The following is a 25,723-nucleotide window of genomic DNA, read 5'->3' as shown; positions in this document are numbered from 1 at the left end:
TACACATGGAAAAGGCATGAAAAGATTAGAAGGGGTAACACAGGCCCTGGGCGCAGAGGGCAGACTGAAAGAGTGTGGAGGAGGAATCAGTGGCTCTAAAATGATAAATACATTACATATGCATGATCTATATAATTTATACACGTTGCATGTAGGCCAGGTAAGGTTTGGTTGCTCTGTCAATACAGACAGGTTTGAGAGGAGGGAGTGAAAGAGGCTCCAGGTAAATGTGGCAGCGAAGGAGACAGAAGGATGTTTGAAGAGGATGTTGGGGGTGCAAGAGGAAACCTGAAGAGGGAGTGAAGAGAAATGGCATGTGGGAGATAGAGGCTGAAGGGACAAGGAATGAGACAGCAGAAAGGATTCATAGATTCATAGATGTTAGGGGCTGGAAGGAACCTCTTGAGATCATTAGGTCCAACCCCCTGAGCTTGGGCAGGAAAGACTGCTGGGGTCAAATCAGTGGCGATGTGTAGGGAGTGCACATGCACCCCCTGAGAGCGCCAGTTCACCCCCTGACCAGCCGGGCTTGCTGCTTAGGCAACAGGCAGGGGGGGCAGGTGAGAGCGCCAGTGGCTCCCCTGCAAGCACTGGCCTCAGCAATCAGCCACAGCGATCTGCCAGTCGGTGGGATCGGCCAAGGGGGACCCCTAATCAGCGAGATTGGCTGGGGTGGGGATCTCCCCCTTATCGCTGACAGGTTGCTGGGGGGACATGTGCCCCCCTGACTAAGGCAGTACCAGTCGCCCATGCAAGGTGTGCATCCAGACGTTTTTTGAAGATATCCAGAGTAGGTGATTGTACCACCTCTGGGGGGAGTCTATTCCAAACCCTGGACACTCAAGTTGTAAAGAAGTTTTTCCTTATGTCTAATCTAAAGCAGTCTTTTAGCAATTTATGACCTTTAGTCTTAGTCTTCCCCTGGAGAGCCCTGGTGAACAGATGTTCTCCCAGTCCCTGATATGCACCCCTTTTATACTTATAGGCTGCCACCAAGTCCCCCCTGAGTCTTCTCTTCTCCAGGCTGAACAGACCCACGTCTCTCAACTTCTCGTTGTATGGCCTGATCTCCATACCTCTAACCATATGCGTAGCCCTCCTTTGGACCCTCTCAAGCCTCTCCACGTACTTCCTGAAGCATGGTGCCCAGAACTGTATGCAGTACACCACTTCTTGCAGTATTCATTTCAGCCAGACTGTCACATGTAGCCAATACTGGCAGTGATATGATGTCAAACCAGTTAATTACAGAGACTAGAGCAGTGTTTCTCAACCTTTTTAGAATCAAGACACCCTTTGGAAAGTGCCAGTTTTTGGTTTTCACTCTTTTTTTTTTACTTTGAAATAATAATAGGATAGTTCTTCTGTTGCAAAGAATTCAGAAATACCACAACAGGTCAGAATGTTTTTAACACTGTGGTTTCCTATTTGAAATCTTAGGGTTTATCTTATGAATCATATTTGCATGCCTAACAGTGCTAATATTACATGGCACCCTGCATCACCCTTGGAAGGATCTGAAGGCACCCTAGTTGAGAATCACTGGGCTAGAGACAAACCCTAGATGCATTCCTTACCTCTCTTTGCCACCCAGTGGAATTCAGCTGCTACTGCAGCCTCTGATCTGAACTGTGTTCATATAACACCGGTTTCCCTCGCTTTATGCAGGTTCTGTATGGGAGAATTTACTCTTATGCGATGACCTTTTTTATACCAAAAATTCGTTATATGCAAGGTAAATTCACTCTTATGCAATCTGTGTGGTGGAAGCCCACAGTCAGCTGCTTTGTGTGGTGCACTGTGGGAGCGATATGCACCAAAATGTAGTCTCCTGTGCTCCTCGCTCGTTATCTGCAAATGTTTCTGCAGTTGCCATCCCCATTATGGTAACATTTTCCACCACCCTGTGCCTGTGTGTACTGTCTGCTGTTGGTGAGTACCAAAACTGTCTTGTAAAAGTGGTAGAAATGGGTCTGGGGGTCAGTACAGTCGAGATCTTGCAACGTAACCCTATTTGTTATATTGTAAAGTGGGTTCCCTTCATGCGAATTCGAGTTATGCACTATTTTCCCGGAACACATGTACAGCATAAAGCGAGAAAAACCTGTATACCTGCCTGGCAAAGGCTACATAAACACAAGTAAGGTAGGAGTTATATAAAATATATCTAAGCCAAAGTCAATGCCCAATTTAACCTTCCTCAGAATAACAGCCTCAAATTAATTCAATTCACTGAGCCTAATAGGATTCTAAGTGAGTCCTTTAGCCAGCTGGCTTTTGCAGAAACCATTCCCTTATAGGCTCCTTAGCCATTCTTCAAAGCAAAGATTAGTCCAAACAATCCAAAATCCTTATCTTCTCCCAGATACTAGGAGGGGAAGCTGCTTTCTCCTCCAGCCCCAGGACAAGTAATCTTGATTACTTCTCTTGCAGCTTTTAAAACTCCCAATGGGACATTCTCTTCTTACCCAGATGCCCACAGCTGGGCTGTCTTAACAGGGCAACCGTTGCTCCCTAAAGGGAAAGTCCACCCTGTTACAAGGATAAAATTAGGAAAAGAAAAAATTACCTTGAACATCAGGAAAATATTGATGAAGTGGTGTATGAAACTGCAATCGTTTCTCTAAGCAGGTGGTGAAATCACTTTTGTTTCAGGCTTTTAAAAGTAGGGAACATAGTGGAGGGTATAATCTGATAATAACAGAGACAGGATGATCTAACACTGGCTGGTATCAATAATACCCATTTAATGTTTCCTCTATCTTTCCTTTTATTTGGGCAATAATATTACTCTCACCTTTTTCATACTAGCCATTTTTTGTCACTGTGTTTTTTATAACCCTAAGGATATAATAAGCCAGATCCTCAACTGGTGGAAGAACCATATCATCGGTGATCCCTCACAGTCGAGGATGATCACCCCCAGGAGTGAAATAAAGGGTTGTAGATGAGTCCACTGATGGCTAAGAAGGCCTATCCTAGAACCACAGACTCTCTGGCAGATGCCACAGGTGGTGGTTAAAGGGAGGGCTGAACCACAGATTTCTTGGTCTTGTTTCCTTTCTTTCTGTTTCTGTCATTTTTCTGCCTCCAGGGTGAGACAGTTTTCCTCAAAGTAAGATGCACATTTTCTCACAAGATGTTACCATGTAGCCCTGTCCTAGGCTAGTTTTTCCCAACTTTTGGTGTCAATGCCACGCTTCTTAATGTTTGCCATGAGGGTGTCCTTGAAGCATTTCCTCTGGCCCCAACATGTCCTTTGTCCTTGGCTAGGTTGGGATATAGCAGTTGTTTTGGTAAATGTACATCAGGCATGTGTATACAATGTCTTGTCCACTGCAGCTGATGTTGAATAATCGATACTTCTATGCTCATGGTGTTAGCATCAGTAAGGACACTGGCATTTGTACGACAATACTCCCACTTTATGCCAAGGATCTTCCAGAGGTTACACTGGTGAAGGTATTCCAGGCTTTTCAGGTGGTCCCTGTAGGTCACCTAGAAAGAATCATATAGCTCATGCCTGTCCCATTTCTTCTACCATTAAATTTCCACTTACCTTTTCCATTAAATCAACCCTCCAGAATTGGGGGGTGTACTGTATATTAATCAGGTAAGCTGACTTTCTGGCTGAGGTTGGAAACACCATGGTTTGATTTGGCTCCACAGTGTAGTTGCATGCTGTATGTGAGAAAAATGTTGTTTACTCACTTTATATTTCTCTGTACAAGTTTAGTCTGAAAAATAAGACATTTCTTCAATTATTTTTATTCGGCTTGGTTTTCTTCCTGTATAGTTATGTGTTTGGTTGAGTTTTGTTGTTGTTGTTTTGTTTTGTTTTGGTATTTGTGCTTCTCTGCATGGTTTGATCCTGTTTTTGGTGATGGTGTCATGTAGTATGGACATTTTTCTAAATTTTTTTATCACGTTTCCAGCATATGTTGTTTTTCTCATTGCTATTTGTATTTTTTTTTATCTTTCATTTTGTTTTGCTTGTACATATATATTGGTTTTACTACTCTGTATTCTATAACCCTACTTCCTTGGTTTAGCTATTTCTGATTACCTTCTTTCTCTTGTTATAAGTGCTTTTCTACACTTTCTTCCTGTGACTATTCATAGTTCTATTGTCCATAACAGATTTTCCTTACATTATTGGTGTGTTTTACTTGTTACAGTATTACAATAGGTCTTATGGTAGTACCTAGAAGTATCAGCTGAGATAAGCACTCGGTTGTTCCAGGTACTATAGAGATGATTCAGGTATCCAAGCACGTACAATTTAAACAGACATATGGCAAGGGAGGGCACTATGCAGAGAGGTGAAGTGACTTACATACAAAAGGTTAGTAGCAGAGCCAGACATAGACCTTGGAGGCCTGGCCCTTCTGATGTCAAAGTGAAGGAGCACGTTACAGTCACCTCACTTTGCACTGATAAAAGTGATTACACAGGCAAGGAGAATCAAGCCCCAGGTGTCCTGGCTCCCAGTCCAGTGCCCTGTTCACTATTACACTTTTCAACCCTTGTATGCAGCAGAATTCAGCAACTTCTCATGACAACTCAAGTGTTTTATCTTGCTTCCACAGGTTAAATTTAGGATAACACTTTGCACTTCTCTAGCACTTCCACTGGGCGACTTCCATGTGTTTTATAAATGTTAAAGAATTAACCTTTCCCACCCTCCCATCAACAAAGCACAAACCCTCAACACCCAAACTATGCCTTGTAGTCATCCTCCCTCATCAGCAACCACCCCCCATGGCCCATCGCAGCATTCAAACCCATCCAGTGCCTGCCACCATCTGGATTATGTTTCTATCCACACAGAACTCCATCATAACCCAGCACATCATCCTAAACCCTGGCTTCATGTCTACTTGTCACATCTCTGCTATATACAGCCTGTAGAGGCTCAAGGCCACGGGCCTGGCACCCAGCCGCAGATAGTCAGCAGATGTCCCTAGTAGGGGCTGATCCGGAGGGATGCAGGGCATGGCTGCCCCACCCTTTTGGACTTCCAGGGGCATTTCGGATCTTCCAACCTCACCCTAGCAGGGAAGGGGGTGGTGACAGTGAGGAAGAGGAAAAGACAAGTGGAACTGAGGACAGTGACACCAGTAGTGGGCCCTCCAGCAGGAGCTGGACACGGACGACAGGTGAGCTGAGTATGTGACTTTGTGGGATGGGGGTGAAAGGAAGGGGCTGCCTGGTCTGAGAGGCCAGAGTTTGTTTTCTTGTGTAGCGCGCGAAGCAAATATTGTAATGGGTCTGGTTGTCCAGCGGGCCTTTGTAAACAGGTGCGCGGGCTGCGCCGGTGCAGTTTTGGTAACAGGGTAAGGTTTCTTTTGTGTGGGGTGGTACTTGGCATGTAAATATGTATTTCTACCACACACAAAAATGTCAGTGTCACAGCAGTATCCACCTGGCCAGGCTTCAGGTAGTGGAAGAGACTGTAACAAATGTTCCTGCCTTAGGAAAGGTCAGCTCTGTGTAGCGAGGCGCGGGCCCCGTGACAGGGCCGGTGCAATCACATACTGCAAGGCGCTCCCGACGTGCCCGCGCTCAGGGCCGCGCTGTCACTGCCGCACTCCCCGCGGCGGAGAGGAGCACAGAGACACACTAAAGGCCTTTCCACAGAGCAGAGGGGCGGCCAACCGCAGGGGCGACGCTCCAGCCAGGGCCCGTTCTCTATGGTGCAGGAGGCCCGGGTGCCGGAAGTGCCGTTCTTCCGGGCGGGGCCGGCGACGGCGGCGATGGCGGCGGAGTCGGAGGGGCGGCCTTCTGCGCGGGACGGGGACGGGGAAGGGGATGGGGATGGCGGCGGCGACTCGGACGCGGACGCGGAGCTGGAGGGCGGGGCGCTGCCGGTGCCGCTGGAGCTAGAGTTGGAGCTGGAGCTGGAGCTGGAGCTGGGCGGCTACGTGTTGTACAGGTCGGTGCTGGCGCCCCGCGCGCGGGACTTGCGGCCGGGCGGAGCCAGGGCCAAGCTAGAGCGGTTCCTGGCGGAGGCGGCGGCGCTCTGGCCGCGGTCTCGTCTCGGTGGTGCGGGGCGGCGATGGCGGCGGAGCCGGGGCTGGAGGCGGGGAGCGAGAACGCGGGGGCAAGGGATAAGGAACCGGGAAATCACTCGACCCCTCCCCCCCCCCCAACTTTGCCTGGCTAGAAATGCAGCCGTCACCGCGGGGCAGTTGAATCCGCGTGGAGCAGGAATCAAAAGGATTCAAATGAATCAAAGCGCATCAGCTCCGCGCGGCCACCCACTCACCCACCCACGCCCGGCTGGGAATCGAGACTGGCTGAGGTTCTTGACTGCATTTAGCAGGCGCTGGTGTGCTCTGCAGGGGGTCCTGTCAAATTGCACTTGGCTTGGGCGCTCCGGCACCCAGCAGGTTTAGCGGTGTTAAGGTAAAGAGCCAGGTACTGGGGAGGGGTGTGTGTTTCCTGGGGTGGGGTGGGCTGTGTTTGCTCTTTACGATGATAAGAAAAGGTGAGAAGAAATATTCTCTGTTTTTGCAGGGACAGGGAAGAATGGGCCGACATCGAACCACTACCCCAAAATGATGGGCCGAATCCAGTGGTACAGATTATCTACAGTGAGAAATGTAAATATCTTCTGCTCTAAATATTTTGAGGAAGGAAATCTTTACAGATTGATCATTGAAGTTTCATTTGTCAGTGTTTTAATGGAAGGCAAAGTGTCACTGCTAGAAAGTCTTTACACTGAGAGCTGCATTTTACCTACTTGTACAACATCTTGAAGTGAACATCTGCTAATGTTGAGGTTTTAATATTAAATATGGGGCCTGTTATTAAAGGAGATTCTTTAATGCAAGGGTGTCAGTTTCATCTAGCCCTGCAGTGTGGCTGAGTGATGGGGCCCATCTGTGGGCTGAATTGGGCCGGTGGACCTCCACCCCTTCACCTCTACCTCTCTCCTCCCCCAACATACCTATCTAGTGGCTGGTCCAGTCAGTTTGGTCTAGGACCACTGCATGTGGTGGCTGCCCCACCTGGACAGCGCCGCATTCAACATCTAGCAGCTCAGAGATTGTGCCACATGTGTCACCTGCTCCTGCCAGTCCAGGACCTGTGCTGAATGCAGTGCCTCTGAGTGCCATGTGCAGCACGGGTCCTGGACCAGCTGAAGCGGCACTGTGTCCAGCATGCATCCCAGAGCAGACACTGCATGTGGCACAGTCCAGCCAGGGCAGCCACCACATGCAGCGGGGCTTCCACTCAAACTGGACTGTGCTGTATGCAGTGCCCATTCAGGCTGCTCTGGGGTCCATGCCACATGCATTGCCACCCATGCATCACAGGTCCCAAACCAGCTGCAGTGACCACCGGATCAGGAGTGTTGGAAGAGGACAAAGTGGATCTGTGGGCTGATCCAGTCTGCGGGTGGGACCCGTGCCATGGGCTTGCATCGCATCCCATGTGGGTCTAATCAGACCCCGAGGCAGCACCCAGGGTCTTGATGGCTGAGTTCTGTGGGCCAGATGTTTGACACCCCTGTTTTAAAGACTATAGTTTTTGAAAGATAAAAGAGTAGAATTGACAGTTTACATAAAGAATGTACCAGGCATGAAAGTTTGCTTGCTTAAAGCAGTTACATTCCAGGAAGTCTGATCAAAGGACTGCAGGAAGGTAATCAAGTCTGATCCTCTACTCAAAGCATGAAAATCCCCATCTAAAACACCCCAGCCAAATTGTTGTCTTTTGTCTGTTCTACACTTAAAAGCTTGTAATGATGGAGATTCCATAGCGTAGGTTGTGGAATGTAGAGAAATAGCATTAATGGATGGAAGACAACTTTGGACATTATCCATTGACCAAGCTATGACCAGACATCTTCAAGTACTGGGGAATGGTATTTGAGATGCACAAAGTTATTTTGGGGTGTTGCTTGCTGTTAAAATCCACTAATTCAGGATTTCTTAGTGACTTTGGCTAACGTGTTATCTATTCAGTCAGAGATGTCTACGATTACTTTCGGGCTGTTCTGCAGCGGGATGAAAGGAGTGAAAGAGCTTTCAATTTAACTGCAGATGCAATTGAATTAAATGCTGCAAATTACACAGTATGGTAAGTTATAATATTGGGGTTAATTTCTATGTAAAGTGGTTGATTAGGTTACCTCATTTTGTATTGAACTATTTCTGACAAAATATAAGTAAGGCAGAAGATAAGGTAGGTTTGCACCTTGCAGACCAGTGATTCTCAACAAGGGTGTTGCCAGATCCCTTGAAGGGTATTGGGAGGCATGGGGAGGTAAGTAGATAAATAAAACATATAAGCACAGGCTCAGGCTTGCCCCTGCCTGGATGACTCCTCACCCTTACTGTCCAGCTGTTCTGCAAGGAGGTAACCACTGTAATCGATGAATTAGTTTTTGAAATTGGGTGTCACTCAATTAACAAAAGTTGTGGTGGAGTGCCTTGAGCTCAGTGAAGGGTGTGTAGAGTCCAAAAAAAGGTTGAGAACCACTTTTATAGAGTAACTAAATCGGAGATATGTAGCATAAGCTTTCATAAGCAGTAGGCTTATAGCATCTGATGAAGTAAAATAGAAATAGTCATGCTTTGTGTTAGAAGTCTACAGAGGATTGTAAAACTTCAGTAAGTTCACATGGAGTTGAGAGTTAGTATTTTCTGCGGAACACTTTGATATGTTATCATTAATTTTTGAGAATTTTATCTGATAGTCAACTGTTACACAATCAGAACTAACCACCCAACTTCCACCCCCCTCTACTGATTTAAGGTAACATGACAAAAGGTATTGAAAGTTCCTCTACTGATATATTTGCATACAAAAAAGGAAAACCTCTTCATCATTTCAAGAGGTTTTATAATAGCTAGTATTTATAGTAAATAATTTTGTTTCAGTTCCATAATGCCCTTTACAATATCTTCCAACTTAACACTCAGCTAAATGCTAAATTGAAAAAAATATCCTTTTAAAATCATGAATTGTATTTTACATGATTTATTAGTTACCATTTTTTGTATATTTTTTTCCTACTAGCTTGATTGTTAATTTACTTAAGTTATTTTTTGATTATGCCAAGACTGTTTTGTTATGCAGGTACGGGGTGTTACCACTAGGATTTCTTTTTGCCAGAGCCCCCCAAGGATTGACACGGCAACTAGTTTGATGTGGTATCAAGTGAACTTTAATAGTAACCTCTAGGCAATATTACAGGTTTCTTCCCCGTAATACGTCCTGGCAAGTGGCTCCATAGACATTACAACAGTGACCGTTGGGAGTACCAGGCCATGGGTCCTCCGCTGGGTGTGTGGGATCTTAGTTACTGGCTTGCCGCTCTTTGAGCAAGAGCCCAGCAGCTGTGTCTGTCCTCCCAGGGTCACAGCATGTTACACACATGTTCCTTTTTTATCTATGACTTTTTGTAATTTTCTTATCCCAAATTGTCCAATCCCCTGGCACTGTGCCAGGCACATTCCTTATAGGGAAACTTGTGCCTTGCTCGCCAGTCATAGCACTCGCATCTCCCAGGGCCACAGAAAGTACTCTGTTCAATTTTGTTGCTTAGTTCTGTGCCTGGACTATGGCTAAAAAGCCTTAGCATAACTCAGTTTCCCTGCTACATTGGGTAGACAGGATTTCATTTGAAATTTAAGATTACTGAGCTCTTAGGTAACACTGTTTTGTAACTACAACTATTTTGGTCATTACCAGCTGACCAGCAAAGGAACATTGTTTAGGATAAATAGTTTTGTATTTAAAAATTAGGTTACTTCTTAAAATTATTTTAACTTCATCTCACTTAATTGTGGATGGGTTGCTTAACTGTTTTTTAAGAGCATTTGTAAAAAAAATCATTTTGCTGAATGTTTTTGTATAATCTCAGAACTGCAGAGACTTCCTATGCCTGAAGAAGTTGACTGTGCCTGAAAGCTTACTAAGAACTTTTTTCCAACTACTCAGCTGGTCTAATGAAAGATATCACATCTACTCAAAAAAACCTTGCCTGTATATTCTCTAGGCATTTCCGGAGAGTCCTTTTGCAGTCTTTGAAAAAGGATTTACAGGAGGAACTTAAATATATTACAGCTATCATTGAAGACCAACCAAAGAACTATCAAGTCTGGTAAAATATTTTTTTAAATATACTTTTTATCTTGAAAAAAATATATTTTATTTTTCTAGAAGAAAAAAAAAAAGTGGTCCTAAAAATGGGTGTGTGAGGGTTCAACTTTGCCATCTAACTCTGACCCAGCAAACACAGGGGATGAATTTCAGTTTGTTAGTGTTTTGGATTTTGCTTTCCTGATGTGGAAATCTCCCAAAATTAACGTGGATAGAGAAGAATTGCGCTCTTTTTAGAGAAGAGACATAATGGAGTAATGTCTCTTTTACTCTCGGAAAAGATTACAGTTGTGAATCGCAAAGTAGGAACATATCTGAAGTAGTGGTTAATAATGAAGCATATGCCAAAAATACAGATCAATGAAGTTGTAGCCCAACCGGTTCCAGCTGCTGTGTGCATATCTTCAGATGGTTTGCTTATTTAATAGAAATTGCTTGAAACTTAGAAGTTACAAGTTTATTGCTATATGTTGAATTTCTTAGGTACTAAGACTTGAACCCATAGGTACCCTGATAATGAGAACCAAGGCTATGATACATTTTATCGTAGTTTCCAGTTGGGGACAATGTTTTTCCTGAAACTACATAATGAAAAATAATGAACTTGGCTCCAGCTCTGGCTCTCCCTTCTGTGTCTGCTTACACTCTGTCTCCTTCACAGCTGAGGCCAACCCCACTCCAGCCCAGGGCACAGAGCAAACACGGCCCCAGCTGTCTTATAGTTGCCACCACTGCTGCTGCTACCAGGCCTGGCTGGGGCCAGAGCAAGTGCATGGTCTGTGCCCTGGGCTCGAGCAAAGCCAAAGCCCTGCTAGAGCTGAGGGAGGAGCAGGCACCAGGGGGGAGGGCAGGTGCTGAAGGGAGTCAAGTAACGGGGCAGGCACTGGTGGGGTGGGGGAAGCCAGGTGCCGGGAGGTGGAGGGGCAATCAGTGGGGGCTGGGAAAAGCAGGTGGCAGGGGGCAAGGTGTGGGGAGACAGGGGTCCAGCTGCTAAGACTCCCCCTGCTACTGCTCTCCCTGCTTTGTGGTGAGGGGAATGAATTTAAGATGACCGTCCAATAATTAGCATATATGGAAATGTATAACAGTTATAATTTTGGGGGGTCATCTTAAATTCAGAAGTCTTGGATTTGGGTGAATGTGGTATTTGTTTAAAAAATAAAAAGCAAAAACAAAACACCTCACAGGGGTAGAGAATTCTGCCCAGTGCTCTCTGAAAACCATTGTACGGTTTTCAGTAGACTGAGACAGTAAAGGCACGTTTTGGTAGCATGCCAATGGCATGCAAACTTACCTCTAGCCAGATCTATGCATGTATTCAAACTTGGTTCTGTTTTTAAATTATTTAAAACCTCATTTTGTATGGTTTTTCTTACCCGTCTCTTAAGCGTGTCAGGTAAGCTTAGCATTTCTCCAAAGGGGGATCGTATGTCACTATGTCAGTACCTTGCTGGAATTTACTGTAGTCAGTCAGGAGTAAATTACTAAGAAGTTGTTCCTGGAAGAATTGGCTGAAGTTTATTTTATTTTTTTCAAGTCTTTTTCCAGTGAAGTTTTTCTGGAAATGTTGTCATTGTATATTAGGTGGTGTTTTTATAAACATTTAACATTGTTGTGAAGTTGGATAGGATAGAGTTTAAACTCTAGTACCCTCTTGTCTTTAGGCACCATCGACGAGTGTTGGTAGAGTGGCTGCAGGATCCATCTCAAGAGCTTGAATTTATAGCTGACATTCTTAACCAGGATGCCAAGAATTACCATGCCTGGCAGCACAGACAGTGGGTTATTCAGGTATTATATCTAGGCCTGCCACACATTCTCTGTACAAGCCCTGCCCTTCCAGAGTTTTGGAGTTCTGCTTCTTAAATTGAATATTAGCCTTCTGCATTAGTTTAATCCTTCAGCATTCATGGAAGAAAAACAGTTGAGTTTGAGTGAACTCATAGTTCAGCTACATGGTTGTTGGTTTTTTTTTAGCAAACTGGTGCAGAAATTTGTTGTTGGCTGTTTGCCCTTGTTCATGTGACTTGAGAGTGTGCTGGTAACATTCCTTAGAACTGGGTTTCCTGACGCTTGTAAATACTCCCTGTGACTTTGGCCCAAACTTACCTATTAGGTTGAGTTCTTCAATAGAGTGCAGTCTAGAGGTCTAGGGTCTAGAGGTTGGAAGACTTAGACTGGAGTTATTTAAATGAAACAAAGTTCTATTTAGGTTTTTTTGGGGGTGGGAAAAGAGGGTTAAGACGTAATGCATTCAAATGTGACTCTTCCCCCTTTTTTCTTATCTTATTTTAGGAGTTCAAGTTGTGGGACAATGAACTGGAATATGTAGATCAGCTTCTGAAAGAGGATGTGAGAAACAACTCTGTTTGGAACCAAAGACACTTTGTTATTTCCAACACCAATGGCTATGATGATCCTGCTATTCTAAACAGAGAAGTCCAGTTAGTAACACTGTTCACAATTTTATTTAGTAATTTTCAGCTTTTCCAAGTAAAGGAGGAAAATACTCTGAAATGCATATGGGTGTCTCATCTCCTTGATCTTCCTCAGTCTGGAGGAAAACACTTGATGGGTCAAGTATCCATGCTTATGTTAGATCCTCCAGATGCCTTTGATACTATTAACTTGTCTGTGGACAACATGTGCGCTGAGGAAGCTGTTTGGCTTTTTTCCTTGCTGAGTATTCTGAAAAAGTGATTGTAGCCTAATTGTATTTCTCCTCTCAGAGCGCTTGTGCAGAGTTCCTTTTCTCTCCTTTTTAATGTACTTACAAGGCTAGTGAAAAAGTATGAGTTGCAGAAAATGGCAGTGTGATATGTCTTTTACTTGACTCTTTTTACTTTAACTTTCATTTAAGGGGACTAATTAGATTTCTTGCTGTTATGGGAAGATTGAGGGCCAGGGCCAGCCAGAATGGCTTTTCTAAGTGGCCAAGAAATGAACATCAGGAAGCAACTTCCACTTGCTTCTGCTACCCATGGTTTTCCTGCCCCCAAGCTCTTTACCTACAATACACTTGCCATGCGGGTATAGCTTAAATCTACCTGAAAACAGAAATGAGTGTAATACTCAGCAGTATACTTGTTTCAGCAGAGTATCCTACTAAGAGCATATTACACCAGTATTCCAGACTGCATTCTCTTCTGTTTCGGGGTAGAAATTGGGGCTTTATACATTGGTGCTAATACCATAAATGGCCTTGAGACCCATCTCCTTGAGTTCACCTCTTTTCCCATCCTGTACTGCCCTAGTTATGATCAGCACAGATGCTTGAGATGATTTCTAGGTATAAAGAGTGAACTCATGTGCAAGTCTCCTTTAGCTCTGGAACTGGCCTGAAGTGGCACACACATAATTGGAGAGACATCAGTCATTGAATCATAGAAAGTTAGGGTTGGAAGGGACCTCAGGAGGTCATCTAGCATCTATTAATGAAAACATAAGAAGGGCTGTGCAAAGCTTTGGTCCCTGATTTGATTTGGTGGAGATTTGGCCCTATTTGGTGGCCAAACCTCCGAATCCTAATTGAATCAGGAGACCCTTTAATCTCTCCGAATCAAATCAGAACCCTCCATCTGCCCCGCCAGCTCAGCATTTATGAGCTGCGCCTGGTACCTCAAGGTATGTAGAAAAAACATTTAAAGCTGTGTCTATGGCCAGATCTCCAAATCAGCATCGAATCTTCAGATTCAGATTTGGTCGAATCGAATTGGGACAGCGATCCAAATCAAGTAATTGAATCGCTGTCCCCAATTCAGGCCGAATCCAAATCTGAATCGAACATAGCCCATTTTGCACACCCCTAATAAGAAGGAAACTTCCCAGTCTGAATTCCAAATCCCTGGGAAATGGTCAAGGCTGGCAATTACAAAAAGATTTGTATCCAAATTGAGCTCATTTCAGTAAGGACATGAAGATGTAAAACTGCAATGCCTTTTCTAGAGCTATTCTTTGGAATGGAGCCTGAGCCTTTGTGTGTCCATGAGAAACAACTACGCAATCATTAACAGGCTGAGACAATGTAAATAGAAATAAGAGAAGCTCTCTTCCCCACCCCCATTATTTTGTGATTTTCTTCCTCTTGGTCTTAAGGAGTGTTATTATACCTCAACCATTTCCATGTTACACTAGGTATTGCCAGATTTCCTTCTTCAAAGCTAGGGAAAGATTCCCCTGTGGATCTGTTTGTGAAACACAGGTGACCGGGTGTTCAGAACTCATATTGTGAAAGCCTTAACCTGCTACCAACTTCAGATATGGACTCTGTACATAGAACCTTAGCCTGCCTGTTGTTGCCAAGCTCTCGCTGGCAGGCATATGTTCAGTCCCTCTAGTAGTGTTTGCAGAAAGACAAGGTGTTTCAAGTGTTTTTAGACTCAGAACTGCAAATCAGTATTGGTCACGTCTAGAAGTGAGTTGGGCTGCTGGGAGTAGAAGGTGAAGGCTTCTTTTGTACGGTTGGAAATGTGGTTAGTTGTTTTCTTTGCTTCTCTGTTTGGTGAGAAGCTTCCTCGCCATGTTCTTGGATAAGCTCCGTTTGCTCTTTCGCATCAGATTAACTGTCACCAGTCTGACCTTAGCAAGACCAACCATTGCCCTGGTGACACCTATGCCATATGCCTTCTAGTGAGTTTGCACAGCTGTCACTGATTAGCCTTGGAACTGGCATTCTGCAAACAAGTCTGTTGAGGCATGTGAAAGGATTGAATCCAGCTTGTGTGCTCAGCTCTGGTTCAGTAGCAAGCTGAATGCCCACACATGCCTAATGCTGTAACCCTTTCCTGCCTTCTCTCATAAGAGGCCAGCTTTACAGAGTAAATGCAGTCCTCCTCAACATGCTATCAAACAGTATATTACAGGGGTTGTCAACTGGGGGTGGGCGGGAAAGTCCTAGCGGGTACACACAGGTAGGCAGGGACAGAGTGCCACCACCGCACGCCACAGCCTCCCAGGATCAGAGCTGAGGCAGGGAGGGGGAGCGAGGGCAGCAGTGCTCCTCTGTGGGCCACATAGGCACTGGCCGTATGCGAGGGAAGCTTGCACGCCGCCACCACCCTGCACTGCCGCCATTCCGCGTTCAGCCGCTGGGGGTATATTTATTTAAAAAGGTTGAAAACCCCATGTATATTAGATATTAGTGTAGACAAGCTTCCTCTCCATCAGTGAACATCCCCCAAAATAGCAAAAATCAGTATTGCCAGTTGAAGTGTCTTCGGGCAAGCTGTGACATGCCTTATCATGACAACTGCAGTTAAATTCTAGGATACTATGGGTTGTATCAGTGCCTAAAGTGGTCACCAAAAAGGTGTTGAATACAGACTACAGGGAGTGATGAATTTGGGTAATGAAATGAACACATTTCTCTGATGTTTCTGTCTGATAGAAATGCTGGTCTCTGCATTCATAAGATATTTCCTTTTTTCACAGGTACACTGTAGAGAAGATCAAGGCAGTACCACATAATGAAAGTGCATGGAACTATTTAAAAGGGTGAGAATTGTTTGTAGAATGAGAAGTTACGTTTGAGGCGTTATTGTAGGTTGTTAGTGTTCACTGCTTGCAGGTAGAGGTGCACCAATACATCAGTCTGATATTGGATCAGTACCGATATGAAAAACATTGTCTATATCAGGGCCAATAAATGTCTGTGCTGCGCACCGCCACAGTGTGGAGCAGAGCTGACAGTGTGGAGAGCTACCTCCAGCTGATAAGTCAGAAGGGGAGGGAAGGGGCATGTGGGGGGGGGCAAATCATTGCCCCCCACAGTGAGGGAGGGGGCAGGGGCAGATGGTGCCCAGTGGTGGCACAGGACACAGGCGCAGCGCAGCGCGGCTTGTCGGGTGGGGGTGGTGTGCCCCCCCCCGGATCTGCGCGGAGTGGAGCCAGAGCCAGTACTGTGCGGCTTTTCTCGCTGGGGGCTATGCTTGGAGCAGGCTCCGGCAGTTCTGGGAGGATGTTGCAGCCACCCTGATTTTGCCACAGCTCCACTCCCAGCCCTGCGCCATCGCCCGTCACAGCTGCGGCTTTTCCTGGCGCTTGGGTGGAGGCAGGACATTCAGCTGGGGCTGCGACAGGCCACAGCGCAGGGCTGGGAGCAGAGCTGTTGCGAAATTTGGGGTAGCTGCAACCTCCTCCCAGCGCTGCCGGCGTCTGCTCCAAGCCCAGCCCCTGGTGAGAAGAGCCACACGGCTCTGGCTCCCCACCACAGCTGCTGCCCGTCCCGCGCTGGGCAGATACTGGGCACACACTCCTCTGCCCTCTGAGGGTGCAGGCAGTGGTGGGAGCCGCCCCCACCCCATGAGCCGTGACTCCGTCCCACACTGACACCCCCCTCTTCCCCCCCGGGGCAGCACCTGCCACTGCCTCCTCCCTCACCATGGGGGGTGTTGATCTGCACCCCCCCACGCCCCTTCCCTCCCCCATCCCCTTCCACCACACCCGACTTACCACCTGGAGGCAGCTGTATTGGATATCGAATTGGTAGTGGCCGATATGCTTCCTTAAATATTGCCTATCGGTATTGGCCCCCAAAATCTCTATCGGTGCACCCCTGCTTGCAAAATATTTCACTTTACATCTTCCCTAGCTAGAAGTTTATGTAGCTGTGGGGAAAGAATTGAGAACCAGTGATGCAGAACAGCAGTCTTCATCAGCCCAGGGTTATGTACTGTGCCAACCAAGCAGCCAGAAACTCCTATATAAAATGGATAGTATCATAACCAAAACTATGGGTCTCTTCCTATATAATTATTGACAGGAGGATTATGACAACGTTACATCTTCAAAATTCACAGCTAGTGAACTCTGGTGACTGTTCCCAGTAGTTTTTAAGTACCAGGAATACGAAAAAAGTTGCTTTTTTCACAGAATACCAGATCTGCTAATCTCACAAAGCAGAGGATGAGAAAAGATTTAGAAGGAATAAGGTTAACTAGTCAAGATTCTTCGTGACTTCTAGCACACCTGAGACATGTCTCTAACCTACTATAGTTGCATTATCTTGTAGCTGTATTGTAAAAAAATTTCTTTTTTTTTTTTTGCCTGTCTCTACATTAGAATAATAAATCTTCAAATGCATCTGAATCAAAGCCAAAACTGACATTTAGCACCAGGTTTGTTAGGGTAATGCTGACTGATCTCTGCTTCAGTATTCTACAGGATCATGGTCTTTCCAAATATCCAGACCTATTAGAGCAACTCCTGGATTTACAGCCAAGCCACAGTTCTCCCTATCTAATTGCCTTTCTGGTAGACATATATGAAGACATGCTAGAAAACCAGTGTAGCAACAAGGAAGACATTCTAAACAAAGCTCTAGAGGTGAGTCGAGGGCTTTATTTTTCTGTTAGGGACAGTCTGTCTGGGCCAGGTGCTTTTGTTTACTTGTTGCTGCACAAAACAGAGGGCAAATATTTTCTTAATAAAACAGCTGATAAGTCGGAAGGGGAGGGGAGAGGAGAGGAGAGGGAAGGCTCAGGGGTTCTGTCTTGTGATGCTGCTGCAGCACTGGTCTTCCTCAGCTCCTACCCATCCTTTGCCAGTGCACTGTCATCAAGATTTGGTGGTGCTATTGTACCTCACAACTTTGTACCTTGCCTAGTTCAGTCCTGTTCTGCTAAGCATTGCCTTTTGACTTACTTTGGTGATTGAAGATGTTTGTGATACTTTGGCTCATTGAACAAGGCAAGGTCTTCCCCTTTGTGAAAGGAACAAACTAGAGCATTCATAGACAGCATTCGTAACTTGTGGGACTGGGGCATAATATACAGTAAGGGCTATGGCTCTGTTCCATTTTCATAAGGGTGAAAAAAATATACAGGCAGTCTACAGACTTACGACGCAGTTGATTTCAGAAAATCATGTTTTAAGTTGAAACATTGCAACTTGCAACCAATTTTACCATAGGAACAATACTATAAATGTTCCTTTACAACCAGCTGGTAAGTTTGTTGTGGTGGAAGGGGAGGGGAAGGGGTATGAGGGGGGGCAGATCAAGGTCCCCTGCAGTGAGGGAGGGGCTGGGGTTGGGACAAGTTGCTTGTCCAGCGGCTTGTCCGGGGGGGCATTGCAGGTGAGGGGGGCGCATGTGCCCCTGGATCTTCATGGGCTGGGGCAGGCGGGGCCAGGGCTGCATCAGGCTGTGCTGGGAGTGGAGGCTATGCCCTCCCACTGCTTGCTCAACCGGGGCAGGCACAGGATGAGGCCACAGTGCTTCCTTCGCTCCGCTGCCCACCCTGATCCAGGGGCACGTGCCGCCACTCGCCCAGCTAGGGCAGGGCGGACACAGGACGGAACCTCCCCACTCGCCTGGGGGAGGGGGGCAGCTCGCACTGCTGTGTGCCACTTGTCCAGAGGCAATGCAGCTGTGTCATCCCAGCTAGGCGAGCAGCAGGAGGGCATAGCCCCTGTTCCCAACACAACCTGGTGCAGCCCTAGTCCTTTCTGCTGTGCCCCATGCAGATCTGGGGGCACATCCCCCCCCCACCCCCCGATTTCATAGATTTCATAGACATTAGGGCTGGAAGGGACCTTGGAAGATCATCGAGTCCAGCCCCCCGCCCAAAGGGCAGGACGTCAGCTGGGGTCATAGGATCCCAGCAAGATAAGCATCCAGTTTGATCTTGAAGGTGTTCAATGAAGGCGCTTGAACAACCTCCGGCGGCAGGCTGTTCCAGACCTTGGGGGCTCGGACAGTAAAGAAATTCTTCCTTATGTCCAGCCTGAAACGATCTTGTAGTAGTTTGTGACCATTCGTCCTCGTCATCCCTTGGGGCGCTCTGGTGAACAAACATTCCCCCAGATACTGGTGATCACCCCGATAAACTTGTAGGTGGCCATCAGATCACCCCTGAGCCTGCGCTTTTCCAGGCTAAAGAGCCCCAGGGCTCTCAGCCTGTCATCGTAGGGTCTGCTTCCCTGACCCCTGATCATGCGCGTGGCTCTTCTCTGGACTCTCTCAAGCTTCTCCACATCCTTTTTGAATTGTGGAGCCCAAAACTGGATGCAGTACTCCAGCTGCGGCCTCACTAAGGCCGAGTACAGGGGGAGAATGACGTCCCGGGATTTGCTTGAGAAGCATCTATGGATGCAAGCCAGCGTTGTGGTCACTTTACTAGCCGCAGCATCGCATTGCAAGCTCATGTTCATCTTGTGGTCAATGATGACCCCCAAGTCTCTTTCTTCCATAGTGCTAACCAACATAGCACTGCCGAGCCTATAAGGATGCTGCGGGTTTTTTTTCCCAAGGTGGAGAACCTTGCATTTATCGGCGTTGAACACCATCAGATTCTCATCCGCCCACTTGCTGAGCCTGTCCAGGTCAGCCTGGATCACCCGCCTGTCTTCTGGCGTGGATGCTTTGCCCCAAAGTTTTGTCATCGGCGAACTTGGCCAGTCCGCTTCTGACTCCAGTGTCCACATCGTTAATGAAGATGTTGAACAGTATGGGTCCAAGGACAGAGCCCTGGGGGACCCCACTGGTCACAGGACACCACGATGAGTGACTTCCATCAATTACTACCCTCTGGGTCCGACCCCGGAGCCAATTTTCCAGCCAGTGGATCGTGGGGGACCCAAGGCGACAATTGGCCAGTTTCTCCAAGAGACGATCATGGGACACCAGATCGAAGGCTTTTTTGAAGTCAAGATATATGACATCAATCTCATCTCCCTTGTCCAGGTGATAGGTCACCTGGTCGTAGAAGGAAATGAGATTGGTCAAGCAAGACCTACCCGCAACAAACCCGTGCTGGCTATCCCTTAAGATGTTGGCGTCGGCCAGTCCATTAAGGATGGCCTCTTTAATAAACTTTTCTAAGATCTTCCCCAGGATAGAAGTCAGGCTGATGGGCCTATAGTTAGCCGGATCCACTTTCCTCCCTTTCTTGAAGATAGGCACCACGTTGGCCTTCTTCCAGTCTTCGGGCACTACACCAGAGCGCCAAGAGTTTTCAAAGATCCGTGCTAGAGGCTGGGCTATGATGCTCGCCAGCTCCTTGAATACCCTGGGGTGAAGATTGTCAGGGCCGGCTGACTTGAAGGTATCCAGCTTCTCAAGATGTTCCTTCACAAAGTCAGCATTAATGGAGGGCAGAGGATCACCCTCACCCGGACTTCCCGGCCCTGTAGCAGGCACGGGCGTCCCATGGGGCTGATGAAAGACTGACGCAAAGTACCTATTTAATAGGTTGGCTTTTTCCTGGGCGTCAGTTGTCAGTTGCCCCATCTGGTTCAGCAGGGGTCCAACGTTGCCCCTGCTTTTCCTCCGGCTCCCCACATATCTGAAAAAGGACTTTTTATTGTCCTTGATGCTCAAAGCTAGCTGGAGTTCAGTTGCAGCCTTGGCTTTCCTGGTCTGCTCCCTACAGGACCGGACCGATGAGCAACTTGTCCTAGCCCCAGCCCCTCCCTCACTGCAGTGGGCTTTGATATGCCCCCCCCACACCCTGCCCCCTTCCCTTTCCCCTTCCCTTCCACCACACCAGACTTACCAGCTGGACACAGCTGTATCCAGCATTGTGAAGTCGACACCCACATCGAAAGGTGGAAACGGTGCCAATTTATAAACGTCTTCAGTGCTGTTAGTCGTAACACGAAGTTGTAAGTCAAGGATTGCCTGTATATCCAAAATGTAGGATACCATAGTGAGGGCACCATGCGGACCCTTAAGAGAGAGCTGATGGTTTTATACTTGGTATGATTAAAAGTGAGAATTCTCTTATGTGTTCTGCTCAGGGAATCAGGGTTATAAGTAAATAAGCTATTTTGCTTTTCATTTGCATTTGGAGCAGTGAAGACTAGAATGTTGTACTACTGGTACAGATCAAGTGCCTTGCAGATCAAGTGCTCAGCTAAGAGAAGAATTCAAACCTGTCAGATACAATGACCTAAATGCCCCGATAGGTGTCTCTTCCCCTATGGTTACGTCTTTTCATGTACAGTTGAAATTAATAACGCCTTGAAACCTGCTTTGGATATGAATAATGGCTTAGTACAAAATTATTGACCATAAGCAAAGCCTGATTTGACACGTTTCTATGTGGGGGTCGGACTCGATGATCTATTGAGGTCCCTTCCGACCCTAACATCTATGAATCTATCCTTTAGTGCTCATTGGGATTTCCTAAGCAGGTTTTTTGAGGTTGAGAGGGAACGATGAGCAGGGGGAAGTGTCACAGAGGAAGCATGTTCAGTTAAACTAGGCCTGGAGAGTCTCAGGCAACCAGTTTCTCTGTGACATCATCCCTAGAGATAATTGATTTCCACTTAGGAAATGGCATTTTTCTGCGGCTTCCAGCTACAGCAAAACTAATGCCAGACATTGGTTGCTTAAGTGATTGTTAGACTCCATCAGTCTTACAAGCCCTTACAATGTTTAAGGGCTATTGTACAGCATGGAAAAGCTTATTCCAACTTCGTAATTTTTCTTCCTAGTTATGTGAAATTCTGGCTAAAGAAAAGGACGTAATACGAAAGGAATATTGGCGATATATTGGAAGGTCCCTTCAGAACAAGCACAGCACATGCACTGAACAGAGTTTGCCAGTAGATGCACAGCAGTAACTGCATGTGGAGGAAAATGGTGTTAATCTCTTGGATTGTGTTAAAGAAGCACGAAGTGGAGCACCAGCCAGGATCAAGTTAGATGGACTCTTCCCCTTGGCTGGGGTATGATATAACTGTCCATGCATTGCACAGGTATTACTTATAATAGAAACTGAGCACCAAGTGTTCAGTGTAACACAATGTTCTCTGGTCATGGCTGCTACTTACAATAGCTAAGGGTGGATCCAAGAAATGTATTTAAGTCTTAATACTTACTTGAAATATACCAAATAAAAGACTTATTTCTTAATAGTTAATTCCTAATGCTATATTACTTTTAAAGCACTAAACCAATTTTTCACACCCTAGCTAATTCATTTGGCGCCCTGCACCTCCTAATGAAATGAGCATAAAAACTTGTGTGCAGTCAATGTAACTAACTTAATATTAGTTACTGCAAGCAGGAATACAATTGTTGCCATACATTAGAGCAGCTATGCAACACTGACCACATTGTGCTATTGTACCCAACTAATGCAAACCATATGGTTTTGTAATAAAAGTGTAGATACATTTAAAATACACATATGAGACCTTTAGCATCTTTCTTTCCTATACAGACTGTATTTTAGCACCAAGAATTGACAACTTGTCCATAACAGTTTTGTTAATGGTAAATCAAACAATAGCCTTTGGCAATTTGATACATACTTCTGTTAAGAGGATTTAGGCTTCCATGTTGCATTAATTGGTGCATTTTGTTCCCTGGAGTATTCTGATCTCAATACTGGAAGGGAGCTTTCAACATATTTAGTGTAAAGGGAAGCCTTGATTCTTATTTCTAGGGAATGTGGGAGTGCTGAGTGCATTTATTGTCTCAAACCCAATTAAACCTTCTCTGTGTAATATTTGGACAAGTGAAATTTGAAACAACAGAAGTTTTTTAGCATCATCCACACTCAAATTGTTTTCATGATAAACAAGGTTCCCCTCATATTACATCTCAAATCAAAATAAATGCAGTCAAAACGTTATATTGCTTCCCTTGACTAAATCTGGAGGAGCAGGAGGAATGTTCTTGGTGTCATTCATGCACAAAAATGTCCAGATGGATAATTCAATACAGCAGGGCTTTTCAACCTTTTTTAACATGTACCCACAGCGGCCAGACACAGAGCAGAGGGGTTGGGGGGTGTAGAGCGGGGGGTGCACGGCCAGATGTGGAGTGGCAGCAGTGTGGGGTGGTGGGTGGTAGCAACGGTGCAAGCTTCCCTTGCCCCTCTCCTCCCCTCCCCCCCATGTCTGGCTGACTGGGTGGTGCCTCTGTGGCCCACAAAGGGCCGCCGCTGCTCTCACCAGCCCCCACCCCCTTCCAGGCCCTGCTCCCGGGAGGCGGTGGCATGGGCTTGTGGGTGGTGGCTCTCTACCCTGTCTGCCCGCACATACCCTGTAGGGCTTTCCCAAGTACCCCTGGTTGACATCCCCCGCCATACAGGAATACCACCCCTTCTTCCTTCAAGCTTCCCAAATCTCCTTTCGCACTTGTATGTTTGCCCTTAAAAACTACTTTTTTACAATTCTTTACAAAAGGGACAAATGCAGCTGAAGGGTAGAATAGCTAAAGATGTATGAGGGGGTTTCAGAAAGTGATGGCAGTTTCAAAATAAAACCATTTTGCATGCAGTGATCACTTACTAGGCCACAATGCTTCTCTACATAGTCATAACATATGGGTACATTCAGTAATACTGCTGTTAGTGTTCCCTGCTACATATAGTTTCCCACTCGTTGCATATACATTGGTTTAATTTAAAATCACCATTACTTTCTGAAACACCCTCATATGTCCCACAGCTTCAGAAATCAACCCTACTGTTCATTAGTCTTTTTCTGGGGTGTTGGCAATAGTAGCAATGAAAGAATGCCGGATACACGTCAGAGGTACATTATGAGGATGAAATTAACAACATATATAAGGTCTCCCTCAACAGCATTTTATGAATTCATTCATGTTATTTCTTCCATAACCTGAATAAATGTGTGGTATTTAATATTCTAGTAATACTAAAAATCACGCAAGCATTTAAATGTATTGCACTGTTTAAAACCTGTTTTTTTACAGTTTGGTCTCTACATTTAAGAGTGCTGTTTAGGGATAAAAACTGTTTTAGTAAATTAATAATAATAGTTTTTAAGCACTCTTTTTCACTGAATTGGATGAATCATTTTTAAAGCAGCACTATATCCCTGAATTTGAAACATCATGGAAACCAAACTGCTGCAGAAAGCATATTTGTTCAGCATTTTTGCCAAGTTTGATACTTCACTAGGCATTTTTTGTTTCATATAGGCAGTTGAATAAATCCCAACTGTAGTTACAGACTAAACTTGGAAAGCCACCCAGATGTAAGTCCAAGGACTTCAGGGTAAAGTAGTTTGTCATCACAGTTCAGAAAAATATGTTCGCCCATTAGATTGCCATGTGTGTATACACTTCTTGGGTATATAAACAGCCTCATTCCAAGTGGGAGCAGGAATGTGATACCACCTCTGTATATGGCATAAATGGCGTGTTCCTGGGATACAGTCCAGTTTTTATGATAACACTTTAGAGCGTGTTTGAAAACTGGAGATTCCGGATCAGACCTCCATGGGTGTTATGTTTTCCAGACAGGTTTAAACAAGTGTGAAATCTGATTGCAGATCAACTAGACCTTAAAGAGATTTGATCAGACTTAAAAATGCCTACAGAGGAAAAAGATTTCTGACATTAGAGGGCTCTTTAAGAAAAGCATAGCAGGATCCAGTGACTGAAAGCTTCAACTACAAACAATTAAAATGTGTATGGGGGGGCGGGGATGATCATGGAAGAGGATATAGTATTTCCTCTGCATCCTGAAGAATGAAGTAACAGTGGAGATTTGTCCAAGGAGATACTTTAGTGAAATTACATGTTTGCCTAGCTAGTTCTCCATCAAGTACACTGAAATCTGACCAGAATTTATACAGGAGGTCAAACTAGATGTGCCTATATCTAAGAATCTGAAATGAAGCAAAACCTTTTTGTACCTGCCAATTACATCCCTACTAAAGGGAATGAATTACCAGCAGTTGGTAAATGCTGACAAGGTTAATAAGGTTTTACACTGGCTATGCGAGCATAATGATTACAGTAAAGATAATACCTCTCCTCATGAGCTAAGATTACCAATTGAATAGCCATATGTTACAAAGAAAACCCATGGGAGACGAATATGGTTTCCAGTGTGGAATAAATGTGTAATCATCTTATTTTTTACATCTGCTTCTAAAAGTATTTGAAGTCAGACCAAGGAACTTGACTACATTTTCAAGAGCATTTGCATATTTCCATATTTTTGGTTCTGTTCCAGTTTAGAATAAAAACTAAAATAATCCAAATTCTCTGGGCAAAGGTCCAGCTTTACACAACCTCCCAGGCTTACTGTTTTGGAGCTGTGAACTTAAGCTGTCCAAGAGGCATGAACCTGGGAGCTGGGTGTTATTAGTTTCTGATGATCATCACAGCCCACTGTACATGTTCCTGTGGGGGCTGGATGGGCAAGTGGTGGGAAACCAATTCAGGAGCCAGGGAACTGTAGTGCCAAAGAGTCTCCACAAAACATTTTGACTTTGATGAGCTAGCATAGTTTGGTGAAGGAATGGGAGGTTTTTTGAATGCTCTAGTGATAGTAAATTCCATTTTACAATCGGAGGAATGAAAGGGAATAAGACCAAATTTATTTAGACATTTATTTAATGTCCATTAAATTTGGTTACCCAGGTGGGACACCTAGGGACCTGGCATTAGCCATGGTCTTTTGATAATACTGTGTTCAAAAGATGAAGAAGTAAGTATGTAGTTCCATGAAGCAGGAAATAGGCCATTAGCAGTAGCTCTGAACATTGTGATGTAGGTAATTTTGCTCAGCATCACACAGGAATAGAATCCAGTTCTTTAGGGTGCCATTCAACTCCCTTGTTTGCAAAACCATCCTATTTCTTCCTCTAGTAACTGCCTTCCAACCTCTGCAACAAGTGA

At 45.4% G+C, this 25,723-nt stretch overlaps 1 protein-coding gene across 1 annotated transcript; it reads left to right on the top strand.

Annotated features, from left to right (window-relative positions):
- Nucleotides 1–5,741: 5,741 nt before the first annotated feature.
- FNTA (farnesyltransferase, CAAX box, alpha) lies at nucleotides 5,742–22,697 on the top strand. The gene is made up of 9 exons (XM_014596131.3): nucleotides 5,742–5,935; nucleotides 6,520–6,605; nucleotides 7,974–8,088; nucleotides 10,013–10,117; nucleotides 11,781–11,907; nucleotides 12,412–12,560; nucleotides 15,547–15,609; nucleotides 17,268–17,439; nucleotides 21,553–22,697. Exons 1-9 carry the CDS (start codon nucleotides 5,757–5,759, stop codon nucleotides 21,679–21,681), a joined length of 1,125 nt encoding a protein of 374 aa, XP_014451617.1. The 5' UTR covers nucleotides 5,742–5,756; the 3' UTR covers nucleotides 21,682–22,697.
- Nucleotides 22,698–25,723: the final 3,026 nt, after the last annotated feature.

This window comes from Alligator mississippiensis, chromosome 3, assembly GCF_030867095.1.
Source record: "Alligator mississippiensis isolate rAllMis1 chromosome 3, rAllMis1, whole genome shotgun sequence".
Lineage (NCBI taxonomy): Eukaryota > Metazoa > Chordata > Crocodylia > Alligatoridae > Alligator > Alligator mississippiensis.
This window is presented reverse-complemented; position numbering and strand designations above follow the sequence as displayed.

Excerpts from the sequence above, each read along its gene's own strand:
- FNTA (XM_014596131.3), top strand. The coding sequence starts at position 5,757 with ATGGCGGCGGAGTCGGAGGGGCGGCCTTCTGCGCGGGACGGGGACGGG. Across the intron at positions 5,936-6,519 it reads GGCGGCTACGTGTTGTACAG|GGACAGGGAAGAATGGGCCG; the intron begins GTCGGTGCTGGC and ends CTGTTTTTGCAG. Across the intron at positions 6,606-7,973 it reads GATTATCTACAGTGAGAAAT|TCAGAGATGTCTACGATTAC; the intron begins GTAAATATCTTC and ends TTATCTATTCAG.